The sequence below is a fragment of the Podarcis gaigeae genome (genome assembly GCF_964106915.1).
Source record: "Podarcis gaigeae genome assembly, chromosome: 13".
NCBI lineage: Eukaryota > Metazoa > Chordata > Lepidosauria > Squamata > Lacertidae > Podarcis > Podarcis gaigeae.
In genome coordinates, this window is record NC_139689.1 from 32,630,369 (window position 1) to 32,646,457 (window position 16,089).

Sequence of the window (16,089 nt, forward strand, 5' to 3'; positions counted from 1 at the left end):
AATTAATCGCAATGAGTATGGCTTCATTTGCAGCTCCCATCCCAAAACCAGGTGAGCAGCCACACAATCCTACGTCCAGTCAAAATCGATGAGCCTCACTCCCATGCCAGCAGCTTTAGGACTGGATCAAGGTTTAAAGGACACTGTAAAAACCCACCTTCCAGGTGAGCCTCTGGCATCAATGCTTCAGCTGTTTCCAAGTGCTTGCAGGAGGGTGGGGGGGCTAAAATTTGACCCCAAGATCGACTGCAGAAAACTTTTGACGGCCGGCAAAGAATCCTGTGGAATCCTCAGTTAACAGCCTTGGGAATGGTGAAAAAAAAATTGGTTTCCTTTAGCAACGGCCAAACGTGACAGGTCTATAAGGGAATGACACTCTCCTGGGGTAGATCTGGATTAGCACTGAAGAGTATGACAGCGAAGTAATAAACTCACACAAAACATCTCCTGCGGCACCCAAGGGCCGTTTCATAAACTCTGCACAGGGGGCAAAGACAGGCTTCACACAAGGGGACTGGACTCAGAGGCAGACAATCACAGCTCCCAGCAGAGGAGACCTGTATCATGCAGCCTTCACCGTATTCTCACACTTGCATGTTTTGAAGTACACACTTGAAGCAAACTTACAGGGAATCCGTCAACTCCCACCAAACAAAAGCAGCAGCAGCAGCAGCAGCAATTCTTGGACCCTGAATTGGTCCCGACTAGCTTATTGCTACAGTCAAAATGAATATGCCAGATCTGTGTTCCAGACCAGATCTGTTCCGAACACAAAGAACGGGGTGGCGGTCCAGTTTTATGAGTACGGTAAATGTCTGACCAGAGGAGAGGAGCTGAACATTACCTTCTTGTGTGCATTGCTCCAAGCTGCTCCCCACCCCACTCCCGCCAGCCAGGATCACCTCTTGTATTGGAGCCCAGCTGCATGCAGAAAAGGGGAATCTGAGCATCGCTACCTGTGCATCCCCCGCTGTTTCATTCTGTTTAATATCCACCTGCTTTCTCTGTGCATGGGGCATAGTTGGGTTTTGACACACAGACCTGCTCCCATCTCGTCCAGTTCGATCCCTTCGTAGGTAGCCATCATTGCTCTCCGTGCACAGAAAAGTAGGCTGTCCTGAATTGTGTGTTGGCAGAAGCTCCCCAGGGCGAGAGCGGCTCTATTAAACACATACCAAGCATGCAGGTTGAAATCAAGGACGGCTACAAGTGCTTCAGTTGTTGTGGAGCAAAACCTTGTGCTCAGATGTGCATTTGAAAGTGTGCACAATTAAGAGAGCCAGGGGGAAGGGCGCATTTCTCTACCTGCCCGTCTCCAAAAGTACAAATTACAAGGGTTCTCTCTTTTTTTTAAAGGAAAACAATCCCTTGGAGTGTACGGCACAGCCACAGAGGAAGCTCTCCTGCACAAAATGCGCTGAAATAAGATGGCACTGCAAAAGTATGCACATTTCAGGAAGGCTTGTGCAGGAGACCTTCCCAGAGGATTCTGCCCACCCTGAGCAAACAAGCTTCCCTCCACCCTTGTTTTACTTTGATTAGGCTGCCTGCAATTTGAGCATTCAGTGGGAATAAACAAACAAACAAAAACCCAATCAGGGATCCTCCTCTTCACATCTGCAAAAAGGAGTGGGGAGTCTTATTTTAAGATGCCCATCCAAACCTCTGTGTCATGCAACAAGTAGAACCCAAATGGATGAAACAGTCAAACATGAACACATACACATACACAAACACACACACAGAGAATTTTCTCTTCTGGGAGAATTAGAAGCGGATTTTTATTTAGGGGAAGGCGGTCATTTTCTTAACCAATGAAAGATTTCTGAAACCTTCATCTTTATTAATGGCATAAAGGCATCTCCCATTTATTTCCATTGGGTTAAAAAAAAAAGGCAATAGAAACAACAGTCGGAGGTTTTGGGTCCCTGACATAATTGATGAGAAATACATGCAAATAAGGTTACATGCCCCTTACTTCAAATCTCTCCCCCCTTCTTTTGCGCAACTCATAAAGTTGTCAGCTATCAGGGACTCCTCCAGTGGTTTGGTATAATCCTGATCCAGTGTTTCAAATTTTACAGATTGTGTTCCTAGCCACTGCCATCCCTGCCCTAAACACACAATTTGCTTGGAAGCTAATAGTGGAAATCAATAAATATGTACTAAGAAGCAAATCTCATTGACTCCTGAGAGCCCTACTCTCAGGTAAGTGGGGACAGCCCAGGCCTTGTTGATTGAAATGAAATTCCTGCAAGTAAACATACATACAGTAGTACGTACTGTATCCTTAAGGAGAAAATATTTCCAAGGGAAGGACAAGCTACAGGATGACAAATTTTAATAAGTGTTTCAGTTTGCGGTGATTGGAACTGCTGCGTTTTTCGGTTTGTGAATTCTTGAGAAAAAGAGATTCAGATTTTTATTTTTGCAAAACATATAGCAAGGGCAACATTAATAGCCGCATTCAAAATAACAACATGCTTTTTTTTAATCACATAGCTCACTATATCCTGAAGGTTGGTGAATTCCGTTTATTGTTAATTATTTTTTTACAACAACAAAGCACTGTTGAATTCAGATCCAATCTGGGGATGTTAAGTCCCCATATCAAATCTGCATTGCTGGGCTGGGTGGGTGGGGGGCAGATCCCATTACAAAGGGAAACAACAACATGGGTAACAATAGCAGAGAAAAGGGATCAGATACTGAAGTGAATAAAAGATATAGAGGAAGGAGTGGTTGGATAATCATGGTGTACAAAGGTAGGCAGCGTGGAATAGATATGAGAGACAAGGAGAGACAGCAAAGACAAAACCGATGAAGTATGGTGAAGGGACAAAATCTGGGGATTTCTGCACCTAAAGACAATTTTACATAGGGAAACCCCCCCCCCCTCAAAGGTGACACTTTTCCTCTGAGTCCATTTTACCAAATCAGGAGTAAAAAAAAAAGGGAAGGGTACAGTCCAGGAGAAGTTCTCCTGCGCAAATACCACCGCCCCCAATCTTAATAAATGGAGCTTGTGCAGGAGAACTTCCCACTGGGTTGTGCCTTCACAGAGGTAGAAATCAATGACTTAAGATCAACTTCCGAAACAAAAACTTTTTTTTTTTTTTGCAATACATGCAAAGAAATCATTTCCCGAGGAGGATGTTTTAAAGACAGGTGGAATTAAATGAAAGAACGTAGATTAGTGGAAAGGGAAAGCATGCATATAAATTTAGCAGCAGCAACAACAAAAGGATGCCGCCTTCCCACCGGAAATCCGTCAGGCTAACTTGAAGAGAAACAGCGCAGGTAAACAATGGGCTGAAAGGTGTTTAGCTGTGTACTGGATTGTGGCTCCTGGCTCCTTTCCAGAGAAGTCAAGGAGAAGCAGAGGGTTACATCATGCCCACCGCAGAACACAAGAGCAACTGCAACACCCGTTTCCTCACAGAGGCAAGTGAGGAATTACCCATGTGCTACAAAAGGGTTGGGATGTGCAGCTCCTTGTTCTTTGCTCAACAGTCTTCTTCACACTTGGTACGGAAAACACACACTTGGAAACCTATTCTGGCACACCAATTACGTTGGCTGCCCCAAGATCTACGGATGAAGGGTGGCATACAAATGTAATAAAATTAATGAATTAATGGTACTTATACATCTACGCATCCTGCCCTGCACTGGACAAAACTGTTGCTTAAGCATCCTGACGGTTATGATACCCTGAGCATAATATATATATATATTTACTTGAAAGCAAATTCCATGGAAATCAGTAAAAATCCACCTCCAATAATTGACAATGGAAGAGATTCAAATTCAAAAGACCAGATTGCAAACTAGCTTTCTTCAGGCACAATTTTATACAGAAGCGAATATAGCTGGTTATTTTATATAAAAACAGGATCAATAATCATTTCTGACCCCACAGAATGGAACGTACTACGATTCTTTGATCTCGGTTAATTCCGACAACCTGTAGGCTTAACAGAGGCAAATGCGAATCATATGCAAAAACTGTATATCAATGGCATTTGACACCTTACAGACTGAACAGGATTTATAAGACATATACACATCAAAGTGGAGAGCATTCATAGACAATGCTGAACTTTTTACATGTCTGATGGGAAACTCCCTATGTTTTTTTCCTTTTTCTTTTTTAATGGGCCGGAAAGAGATTTTATGGAATATTTAGAAGAGAAATAGAATCAAACCTGCCCTTTCAATTCCAACGCAATTGTGGCTTGTATATTTTAATAGTTAAGACCAAGGCTTTGTTTGTGAATCTTTTGTACAGCAACTTGTTTACTGGCAAAATACAGGAAATCACCTAAGATGCTTAATGGTTGCAAATTCAATGGGCCATTGAATCAATTGAGAAGTCTAGAACATACCACAGAGAGCTGAATTTGAAAACATTTGGTCAGTCTTTATGTAGCAGTGTAGGCATGAAAAGTGTGGAGGTATCCTTTGTACCTAACCACCAATTTTAATTTTAATTTTTTTGTGGGGGGTCGGGGTGCAGTTGTGAAAAGATACAATTCCATGTAAGAACAAAAACCTTTCTTACTTCAAAGAAAATAAGCTGGTTTTTCACTCTGGTTATTTTGTTTGTCAAATCTCTTTACATACTGTTTTGAGCTAGAAAATGCAACCCACAGATTTTTACATAAAACCCACAGAATCAGCGCCCTTCGTTCTTGCACAGCTCCCATTCACTTCAAATGACATTGGAACTGGACAACTTCCTGCTGTATTGAGACACATATATTGTTATAAGTAAGTAACAAAACGGTTGCCTCCCCATACTCTCCTATTTCTTAAAAAAAAAAAGGTGAGGACTCAAGAAGAGCTCATTAAAAAACACAATTCATTCAGAAGGTTGGCGAAAGGAAGAAAACATATCTGGGAAAGGTACAAAGAGACAAAAGATTCATGGGGGGAAAACAGTAATGAAAGATGCTTAAATAATAATAATTATGTTATAGAGGGTGTAATTATTGCAGAGCAAAAAAAATGATCTGGTTTTTAAAAGAGCAAGCCATTCTTGTGCAAACTGATGGGTGCCTGTCATTCTTAAGCTTAGTGGGGGGGGGGTTTTAAAAATAAAATTCTAAAGGCTATCACCCTCTCCCCACTCCAAAAAGCATTCCCAAAGACAGAAAGCTATCAAAGAACATTGTATTTGCCTCCCAATACAGCAGCTTTGTAAAAAAGCCTATGACAATATATAATCCTAGCTAGAGATTTGGTAGGTGGGGGAGGGGGGCCTTCAAATGTAATACAGTTGGCAAGTATTAAAACATTAAAAACGTTCGAAGGAAATATCAGATACTGCAGATTTGATTTTATTTTTTAATGTAAAAGCAGTACTTTGAAAAGATTGCAGAGATTGTGTAGAGAGCAATGGCAGGGAAATGGCTGTATGGGCTACATACGTAGGCACATACATAAAAATCTTTTCACAACCTCCGCCTCTCAATTCACATGTATATACGAAGCTCCTCTTACTTCTTTGGACAGTGTCAGATCGACTCTTAAATGAAAGGGGGTTTTTTATATGAGGGTTTTACGTGGGGGTGGGGGTGTGCGTTCGATGTTGGGGGTTTTATGACATCACCAGGTTAAAGTACCCAATCAGCTCACGCTCTGGAGAAAATTATTTCGTGGGGTGTTTCCTATAATATACTGTACTTCCAAGTCTGTCTTGAAGAAAGAAGCCAAAGGGGGGTGGGGGAAAGGTGGACATGACAAGGATTTTGGTGTGCAACCTGGGTGCTTTTAAAAACCTCTTTTACGGGTTGTGTGGTTTGTTTTTTTTAATGTGTGTGCTACTGTCTCTCTTTTTCTTCGGCTGTGGACTTCGTTGGTTTTAAAGATCTATCTGCAAATTCAAAGGAGAGCTTTTTTAAAAAAAAAAAAAAAAGAGGCACGCTGAGAGGGGGGAGATTCCTTGTTTCTTCCCTCCCTCCCCTCCCCACCAAACACACACCGCTGGACTAAGATAGGAAAGGTACCAGGAGGAGGAGGAGGGAAAGGACCATGGCAAGACCACAATCTTCTCCTTTGCAACCCTCTCTGGATTTCTAGAGTGGAGCTAGAAAGAAAGGCAGCGAGAAAAGGCGGCTCTGGAGCGTCAAGGGATGCCTTCGAAAGGAAAATTCATCACTCAACGGCGGCGGGTTGGTTTTGGGGGGTAGGAGGGAGCATGAGGAGGGGTTGGGAGAGGAACCCCTCTTTCTAGCTCCCCCCTCGCTGGTGGCTGCGAAGCCCCCCCTTTTTTACGAATAAGCAGATAAACAAACATGTTCCTGACCTGCGGGGTGGCTCCTGCCGCCGCCACCGTGGATTACAATGGAGATTTCCAAGCTGGCTACCAGGAAATCGACGGCATCACTTTGGGCTACTTGCAGATCAACGGCACGCGGATGTTCGCCCTGACGCAGGTCTTCAGCGACCTGTTTAAGGACATCCCGAGGGCCACCGTGAGCAAGAAGATGGAAAGCCTCAAGATCCAGAGCCGCCGCTGCGACCTGAAGGAGCTGCGCACCCTCAAAGCCATCCAGTCCGTGCCAACGCGCGCCGTCAAGTGCTCGCTCATCTCCAAGGCGGACCTGGAGGCCCTCTGCACCTCTTGCAAGGCCCTGGCCCCCAGGAAGAGGAAGAGGAAGAGGAAAAGCAAGAGGAGGGAAGCCGGGGACCTGTTCAACAGGCCCCGGTTACTTCCCGCGTACAGCGCAGCCGACGGCGCCTTTCGCGCCAACGTGGGTGCCGGCTGCGCCAAACGGGACGCGCTCTTAGGGGCCCCGTTCGCCAGAGGCTACGAGAAAGCGGCGCCACTGCCGAAGAGCTACAGCCGCAGCGGCCGAGAGCAGCTCCTGGCCGGCGTGCTGAGCGCTTACCCCGGCGACTTGCAGCTCCTCCACTCGGCCGTCAGGGCGCACGGCACCGGCCAAGCGCCCGGCGAGGCGGAGGCCGGGCGCACCAAGCGCTCGGCTTGCGGGTGCCTGGGCAAGGAGAAGGGTCGCTCGGCATCCTTCGCGGGCCCCAAGAGGCAAGGCACGTCGGCCGGCTACTCCAGCGACTCGGATTCCAGCGGCGCGTCCAGTCCGGCCAGCTCCAGCGACTCCTCGGAAGAGGACGACGAAGACGACGACGACGACGAAGAGTCATCTTGCAGCAGCGAAGAAGGCAGCTCCTCCGGCTCGGAAAGCAGCTCCCTGTGTAGCGGGGACTCGGTGCAGAGTACCCGCTACAGGCAGGCGGCGCTTCCTCGGATCCCACCCCAAGCTGCCTCTCCTCAAGCCCTCTCTGGCGTAGCCAAAGCCTTGCGCCCTGACCCGAACTTACTCTTCTGGGCCAGGACGCTGCGCGCCTCCACTTTGGAAAGTTTCAAGCCGGCTCCTAACACCGCGCCAAAGGTGCCCCCGCGTGAGGACCCGGAACCCCGAGTAAAGCAGGAGGCGAGGAGCTCTCCCGTCTTCCCTGCCCGTCCCAGCAGCCCCAGCGAGGGCCTGCAGCCAAAGCGAGGCTTTCGGGAAGCTTCGGAGTTGCGCGCCCCGGAGCGCGAAGACTTCTCCAAGGACGCCGACTTCCTTTGCTCCAGTGAGGACCTCCAGGTTGGCGAGCCGGACAAGGCTGAGGAATCAGGTCTGCACCAGGACTCCAAGGAAGGGTCGGGGAGGGAAGCTCAATTCGACAGGCTTATCAGGCAGTCCAAGCTGTGGTGCTACGCCAAAGGCTTCAATGTGGACGGGAAAGGTTTGCGCAGGGCCGAGCAGGCCAAAGGGAGTTCCTCCGCCTCCAGAGCCGGCCTCCTCAACCTGGCCAAAAGCGGCAGCGACTTAGAAAGGAACGCTAAACGCAGACGTGCCGAGCAGGAAAGGCAGGCCAAAGGGAGGCCCCCAAAGATTTCGAGGAAGACGACCAAAAAGGGGGCCACGCCGCCTTGCAAACGCTTGCTCCACACCAGCCCGGCTCCCGCCAGGAATCCGTTTTCTTTGATGGGTACCTTTCCCTGTACGCCCGCTTTGGTCGTCGGCTCTGATGGGGATCTGTGTCCTGCGTCCTCTCTGTGCGTAAAAGACTCGTGCGCCCTCTCCAAAACGCACCCGCTTTGGACCTGGCAGCTGGGGGGCAATGCCATCCCCGTGCCCCCCAGCCTGAAATTCCGGGGATACCGTTTAGAGGACTTCTAGATGGAGGATATAAGCTGGTTTACGTGCAACAGGTTGACTTTTTTTTTTTTTGATGGGGGACAAAGCGAATTGAATATGTAGCCAAAAAAAGAGAGATGGAGAATCTGATATTGCAATCTGAAAAAAAAAATTTACTCGGCTGTAACATTTTTTGTTTCAGTGGCCTTTAATTCCAAATAAGTATGTTGGTGACAGCAGCTTGTGATCTTAAAACACAGTTTCTTAGAAGTAGGTTCTACTGAAATCAGTGGAACTTATTTTCAAGTAAATGTGTTAAATAGGGTAGGAAGAGATCCGACTTTCCAATCATGATTACTTTTTTTTTTTAACCTTCGAGGATGCCTTGACAAATGGAATTTCTGGCATTCCTTTACTTTAAAAAGAACAAAAGCTTTGTTTTAAAGAGCTTTCTCATTCCTCACTTTCTTCAAAAGATCCCACAACTTCTGAAATGTTGAAATTTGAACCTTGGTTGGAAGTAGGCCTCAAGTGTGGAGTAACTGATGATTTAAAATGAAAAAAAAAAACCACTCACACAAAAAACACAGCAGTACTGAAAGAGTGTAAGAGATTGGAGAACAAAATTTGGTGTTGTGTAATTTTTTAAAAAAAGGTATTTATGGTAGCAATACTTTGGCTTAATATGCACAACATTTTAATATGGGGAGGGCAGGAAAGGTCTGTTAGGGGGAAAAAGACACAAAGGAAGTTTGGGGCATAGCTGACCTCCCCCTTCCTTTTAATCTGGAGTGGTTTGCTCCATGCAGAGAAATTTAAAAGAGTTGTGGGTGTGTTGTGAGGAATGAGAAAGTTTCAAGGCAGCCTCCCCTCCCCCTCCCCAGTGAAAGACCCTTCTCTTCTCCCCCTCCCTCATTTGCCAAGTTAAAAGTATACTCCCCTCCCCTCCCCCACCTTTCTTCCTTAATTTGGAAGAGAAATGGCATGGCCTTTCAACCACCGCACATTAAACTCATCAAAGCATCACTCCTCCTCCCCCCCAGCCTCCATCCGTTTCCTGATTAAAACTAAAGCAAGACAAAAGTGACTGTTTTATCCCCAACAGCAGAATTTTGCAAGGGGATTTTTTTTTTAGTAGAATGGATTTACCCCCCTTCTTTTTGCCTAAATTTGGGATTGATTGTTTGTGTGTGCGTGTTGAATGGTGCAAAAAGTGATTTTAAGCAAAATTAAGTATATTCTACTGTCTGCTGAAAAGGTGCAGAAGTGGGTGATGCAACTTCATTTGGGAAAAAGAAAAAAGATAAATAAATCCCTGATCTTGCTTGAACCAAAAGAAAGAAAGAGAGGGAGAGAAAAGGGTTACTTGAAACAGTTGTGTTTTTTAAAAAGGAGGTTGTTGTTTGTTGCCTAATAGAACCCTGACTTTTAAGTAGCCTTCGGTAACATTCTGTTTATTTAAAAATTTACTGGAAAAAGAAATTGGATCCAGGGGCAAATTTGCAATGAAATGCAGATGGACAATTTGATCTCCAAAGTGGAATGCAGAAAAAAGAGATTCTCTCCCCCCCCAACCACACTGTCAGAGGAAACTACACCCCCTCCCTCCCTGATACAAACAAATGTTCTTTCCTTTTATTATTCCTCTTTGTCTTCAGAGGTTTCCCTGCCTGCCTGAAATCAAAACCAAACCTCAAGCTATATATTTCCCCCGTTTCAAAATTGGATCTCAGGGCACAAGCCAGAACTGTTACTCTGGAGTTGCTGTACAATCAGTGGAGGTCACAGAACGGTTTTTTAATCAGTGCAAAGAAAGGGTTGTTCTCTATAAGGTGAATATTTCTGGAATTATTGGGAATTAAACCCAAAGGTTGAAACATGTTTATCTGGAAGTAAGCCCCCATTATAGACTTGTTTTTACTGCTCCGGGTAATTGTCATATTTTGGACTGTCTTTGTTCCCACCTTCCTTCTATTAAACCAACATTTTCTCCTCCTCACCTCCCCAAGAATCTTACCTGGGGAAAATAAAACAAAATAAATAATGGATTAAAATTGCAGATTTCAACTTAGGGGAAATTCTGGCTTCTTGAGTTTCACGGATTTTTGGAAGTGGCAGTGAGTCAAAGAGAACTTGGAACGGAGAAAATAAGATGCTTTTAAAAGGTGCAATCCTGGACACAATTGCAAGGGAATAACCCCATGTTGCAATTTCTGGTACTCACTTCTGATTAAACATGTTTAAAATAGCGAAACCTTTTCCCCCCGCTTCCCCTGGCCAAAATATTCTGCCTTCTGCAGGCAGCAGTCTTGACACTCTTTTTGAGAGGAATAAGGGTGGAATTCCAGTGGAACTCAGTAAATATGCTTAGTGTAGTTCTGTTGGTTTATTTTTTCCCTTTGCCAACCTGCATTTTTGTTGGAGAGAAAGGGGAATTTGTATTGTTCAAATCAATTTTGAAAGGAAATGAGGAGTAGCTTTCCCATGCCCCTAAAGGGGGAAAAATGGGTTTAAATTAGTTTGTATGAATTCTCTTGGGTAGAATACATTCATTTGGGCTATCTTGATGAAGGAGGATTTCCACCTTAATTGCCCCCAGATTATTTCCCCCCAACAACAAAAAGAATGAAACCAGATTATTCCTGGGAACACAACAAAACTTGGGTGCTTTGTATGTGGAGGACTAAATTAACATTGTTGTGACTGAAAACTCCCCCTTTTCAGTAACCAGCTTTGAATATTTGTTGCCTAGATCGTAAGTTGTTTTTGCTGATATCAGAAGGAAAAAAAGAGGGTTGTGGGCTTTTTATTTTATTTTCCTGTCAACTTGTATAGCCTGGTCTTTTTGGCTGTTCTGGTGACTTGGGAAAACTGGAGGAATATGACGGGGGTGGGGAGATTTTTCTTCTTGCTGCTGTCTTAATTTTCTTCAAAAACCGCCTCACAACCCTTCTCAGCCCTGTCTTATTGTGTTCAAAATTTGAGCCCAACTTTGCATAAAAGAAGGGAGGGGTCCTGGTGTTTGCCAGGCAGACAGCCCTGTTCATTTAACTGCACACCTTATTTTCGGAGGAATGTGGAATTCAGTGGAGGCCAAATATTGACATGTCCTCTCCCTGCTCCTCCCTCCCTTTCAATTTCTACCTTTAACTTAATTGGGAGTTTTGTAATAGTGAGCCGGACAAGAGAGAATCAGAAAGAAAGAGTGATAGGAAGGAAGGAAGGAAGGAAGGAAATTCAGTATGAAACATGACATAGAAGGGATTTGTTAAAATAGGGGTGGGGGGAGCAGCTTCAAAAGACACAACAATCAGTGAAAGCAGTTTGTGGAATGAGGTTTCCAGAGCATATTGACCAGTATGCAGAAGGCTACGGAATTTGGGGGTGTTACATTCAGAGAGGGAAAATGCATGTCTTACACCTCAGGAGATCCCTATGCACACACACATAAATTGTGTAATTTATCTGCAGGTACTACAGTGTGCATGCATACACAGCCTTCTCCTCAGGATCAGGGCTTAAACACAATGATCCCCTCTCCCTTTCCTTTATATAAATATAATAAATACTCTCAACTGTTAACAAGCACGAGAAAGCAGCAAATAGAAGATTTGCTCTCTTTTTTTGGTCTGGCACAAACAGGAGATTGCAGTTAGCAGGGACATTCTACGTATCTCATTATATAAGGAAAGAATAACCTCTTCTCTGGTTCAGCTGCCCCACTTGCTACACAGGAATCACAGGCACCATCCACCAGGAGTTCCTCTTTCACAAACCCCTTTGAATGGGAGGTGCATGAGAACCCATCTTGTGCATCACCCGATCATCTCTAGAGAGATCACGCAGGAGAACTTCCAGGCGGATTGTGCCCCATCTCGTTTGTGTGTGTGTATAATTTGCATATAATTTCAGTTTCATTGTTCTTTAAAATGTACATGCAGCTATGCATAGATACGTGTTCCTTTTTCAAGGCTTGGTGTGGTGGTATTCAACTCGCCAGCCCCACCTTTTTTTTACACGTTGGAAAGAGCACGTACTTATCACATGAATGCTTATGTTGTCAGCTTGTGCGTACAAAACACATGTGGTTTATGTATGTGTATGGTAACGTGCAGGAAGAAATTACGAGTACACAATGTGTGCATATACCTATCCTGATTTGTATTCTTCGGGAAAGTATTAGCAGCTGCCAGGTTTGGAAGCACCTCAGAGACTAGGGCTGCAGTGCTAAACATCTTTGCTTGTGAAACAAGTCCCACTTAATTTACTTCTCTGGAAGCACGTTACAGGAGTGCAGTCCTGCTTCTTTAGTGGCAAAAATCCCATGGATTATAGGATGATGGTGATAAATTATATATTAACTTCATTATCCCACCGTTCCTCCTTAGGGTAGCAAACCACATCCTTTTCCCCACCCCGAAAAAAGGTTCTATATAAAAAAAAAACAGTTTAAAACATCTAAAAACAGTTGCCATTAATTTTTTTTTTTTTAAAAAAAACAGCTTCAGCTGAAAAGGTTATTTCATCCAGTGATATTTCATCCAGGGTTACCAGGAGTAGTATTCTGTAGAGCAGGGTTGCAATCTCCTTTCTCTAAATACAGAACATCACATTTCCTCTGATGATCAGATGGAACATGTGTATACATGTATATAGACCCATTTATTTCTGTGGAGGAAGCATTCGTCCAAAGTAAATTGTGCCCTGGTCTGCTTCCTCCATTGAAATTGATGAGAACACACCTCACCAGGTTTTGTCTCTTTGAGTGTGTTTCACAGATGGGAAGTTGCTGGATTTTTGTAAGCTGCAATGTACCAGTTTCAGGTGCATTCATAGAGAATTTTTTTCATACACGACACTAAATGTGCACGTCATTCCTGCAGCTGTGATGCAAATATACATTCCATATTTGCTAGCCTGTACGTAAATTTTAAAAGTGACTTTTTTAAAAAAAAAATGCAGCATGGAGAACATTCACACATATGTCCAAAGAGTGTAAGAAAGATCCAAATGTGTGCTTTTAAAGTTGTATGTATTGTTCTCTTATTTTCTTTGTTATTATTGTTTCAAAGTTATCTTCTGCTAAGCAACAGCCCTGGCTATTTTGAGTGCATGTAAACATGGGAACTTCTTAGTTTTCACCTGAGGAATGGCCCTTTCAAAGGTGGCCATTACAGTCAGATTATTTGGCAAATGTGTATTGTCCGATCCCTGTGAAAATATGAGGTTTTTAAAGATGTAACCTAATTTATCTGCCAATTGCCACCTTTGCCAGGGAGACACACGCGTTCCCAAATGTTTGGCATGGTTTTGAGGTGTCGGAAGTTATGAAATCCAGACAGTAGCGGCACCCACTCCAGTAGTAGTAATAACCATAATAAGAGCTTAAATAACTTGGCAATTTGCTCACCTTTGCTAGCAGTGCCATCTTTCACCAGAACCAGCCAGCTCAGTCTGCCTACTACTGGCAGGGATGACCTCTGAGCTTTTTCCTAGAAATGCAAGAATATTTACAGTTTGTGTAGTGGTAGCTGATGACATTTTGGACACTGTCTGCAATGGTCCTTGGAGCCTCTCTTTCTTCTCCCTGCCCCTGTTGGCATATGTCAATGTTATCAGTGCAAGATAGGCTGTGAAAGTGGGGGCATTTTCAAATCAGTTGCACATTCTAGCCCAGGAGTTCCCAGACTTTGGTCCACAGGCTCCATTCAGTTGGTCTGATATTTAAAAATTGTATTTGTCTTTCTTTCGTTTCTTCTATTGCATTTTATTGCATTGTAGTTTTAATCGTACGGAATAAAAGAAGCAATAGAAATACAATTAAAAGCCATACAGCATCTGGCACAGTGAATTCCCAGTTGCTACACCAGGCAGAAAAACCACTAAGTGGTCTGCCAAGAGCCTCAGCAATTTTCAAGTGGCCCATGGAGGCGAAAAGGTTTGGGATCCACTGTTCTAAACAATGATAGGTTTCACAACTGCATTGCAGAACTAAAAATGCATGAAATGCTTCATGCCGTGTACAAAGACTTTATTCTTGTGCAAGAAATTTAAAACAAAAAACGATTTAAGCCTTACTTGTAGAAGCCAATATCATCTCTGCAGCACTGTTGCACTTTCATCACAGGGTTCTATTTATGCCTTATGTGTGTGTGTTTTTGCTAAGACAGATACTTGTAGAAAACAACAGTAGTTGGAAGAAGTTCCGCCTGCTTATTTTGCTTAAACTGAGTCTAGATTAAAGTTAGCCAGTTGAGGCAGCAGTCCTGAATCTGTTGTCCTCAGCGCATTTACGTAACTGGGAGTAAATCCTACTGAGATTTACTTCTGACTTTGACTTTAAATCACGCCCTTGTAAGTTGGTTCCACTGAAATGGATGAGATCACACAGTGCAATCCTGTGCATGTCTCTGCTCAGACGGAAGCCCCATTGAGTGCAGCTGGGCTTACTTCCAAGAAAGTGGTGTCTGTAGCCTATTAACAGATGGGAAGAAAGCATATGGATGAGTGTGTAAAATAGATATACGTTCTGGAATTGCATTCCATGAAATGCCTAAATAAATATTCTCTCTCGTATCCCTTAAACAAGTTCTCAACAACATGGAATTATTCTGTGTGCAGAATATAACAATCCCTCTTCTCCCCATCTGTAAATGCCCTTTTTACATCCTTCTAAAATTCCTTGGCAACTCGCTGTATCTTTCTGAAATATTTTTGGTAGTGTTTTGCAATGCTATAAATAGACACAAATAACTTAAGATCTTAAAATATTTGATAGAAGCTGAAGATGGGCAAATTGAACACATCAAAAATTTCCAGTGGGGGAAATATAAAGAAGCAGTCATTGGTGTGTGTTTTTTCCTGGGGCTTTAAAGCTAATATCCTCTTATGTGAGTTCCATAAGAATTTCCCCCCTAGATTGTGTCCTTAAAGCACCATGAATATATAGGAAGAAAAGCAAACAGTGGGTGTATGTTTGCCTGCTAGCAAGTTTCAATGTATTCAATGGTGCTTAGTCCAGGTCACTGTAGTATTGCAATATTGCATCCAATGGTATTCATAGTCAGAGTAGAACCACTGAAATGAATGAGTACCAGTAACTTTGCTCCTTTAATTATAGTGTTGCAATATTGTATCCAATGTTAGTCATAGAGGAGACCCATTGAAATGAATGGGTATGACTAACTTAGGTCCTTGAATGGGTCTAGTCTGAGTAAAATTTTAGTTGATGCAACACTTTGGCTATGGGTGGCGTTTTTTTCCATGCATAGGGGAGTAAACCCACTTGAACTCAGAAAGAAATTGAGTAAACATGCCTGAGAATTTGTGTTAGTTTTTTCTACAGCTCCCAAAGTAAACTCATATTTTAGCAACATAATATAATAATTGTTCACAACAGAGTGGTGGCAGCTTTCAAATTAGTTCAAAAAGGGTGATCGGAAGATCCACTTTTTACAAGGGAGAGAGCGAGCAGGCCTCCTTAGATTATTTGGGGGAAGAAATGGACAAAAATAAGTAAAATACTTTTTTTTTTAAATCAGCAACAACCTTTTGTACAGTGCAACTGCTTTTTGAAAAGGCTGAAAAAAATTTAAAAACCTCTCACAAACAGAACTATAGTGTGTTTCCCTATCTGCCAGACTCAGGTGCTCTCAGTTCAGAGAGTTATATAGACTGTGTTATGTTATTACTATTTTTAGTGGAGTTGTATGGAGGGGGGAATACAAAGTAGAGGTGAGTTTCTCAGGTTCCTTTCCCCAGTTTTATTCCCCCCTTTTTTCCTTGCCTTGCATAATTAGCTTTGAAATGTAAAGCAGAATGAGCCTTCAGGTAAATCAGTTTAACTGTGCAAGAGAGAAAGATATACTTGGGCAGACTTGAGGGAAGGCTGAAGGGCGCGGGGAGAGGGAGAGAGAGATGGTTGAAAGAAAGGGTTTTA

At 43.5% G+C, this 16,089-nt stretch overlaps 1 protein-coding gene across 1 annotated transcript; it reads left to right on the forward strand.

Moving 5' to 3' along the window:
• The first annotated feature begins 308 nt into the window (after positions 1–308).
• EPOP (elongin BC and polycomb repressive complex 2 associated protein) lies at positions 309–15,679 on the forward strand. The gene has a single exon (XM_083708745.1). It carries the CDS (start codon positions 6,300–6,302, stop codon positions 8,190–8,192), a length of 1,893 nt encoding a protein of 630 aa, XP_083564871.1. The 5' UTR covers positions 309–6,299; the 3' UTR covers positions 8,193–15,679.
• The last annotated feature ends 410 nt before the right edge of the window (positions 15,680–16,089 follow it).

Excerpts from the sequence above, each read along its gene's own strand:
- EPOP (XM_083708745.1), top strand. The coding sequence starts at position 6,300 with ATGTTCCTGACCTGCGGGGTGGCTCCTGCCGCCGCCACCGTGGATTAC.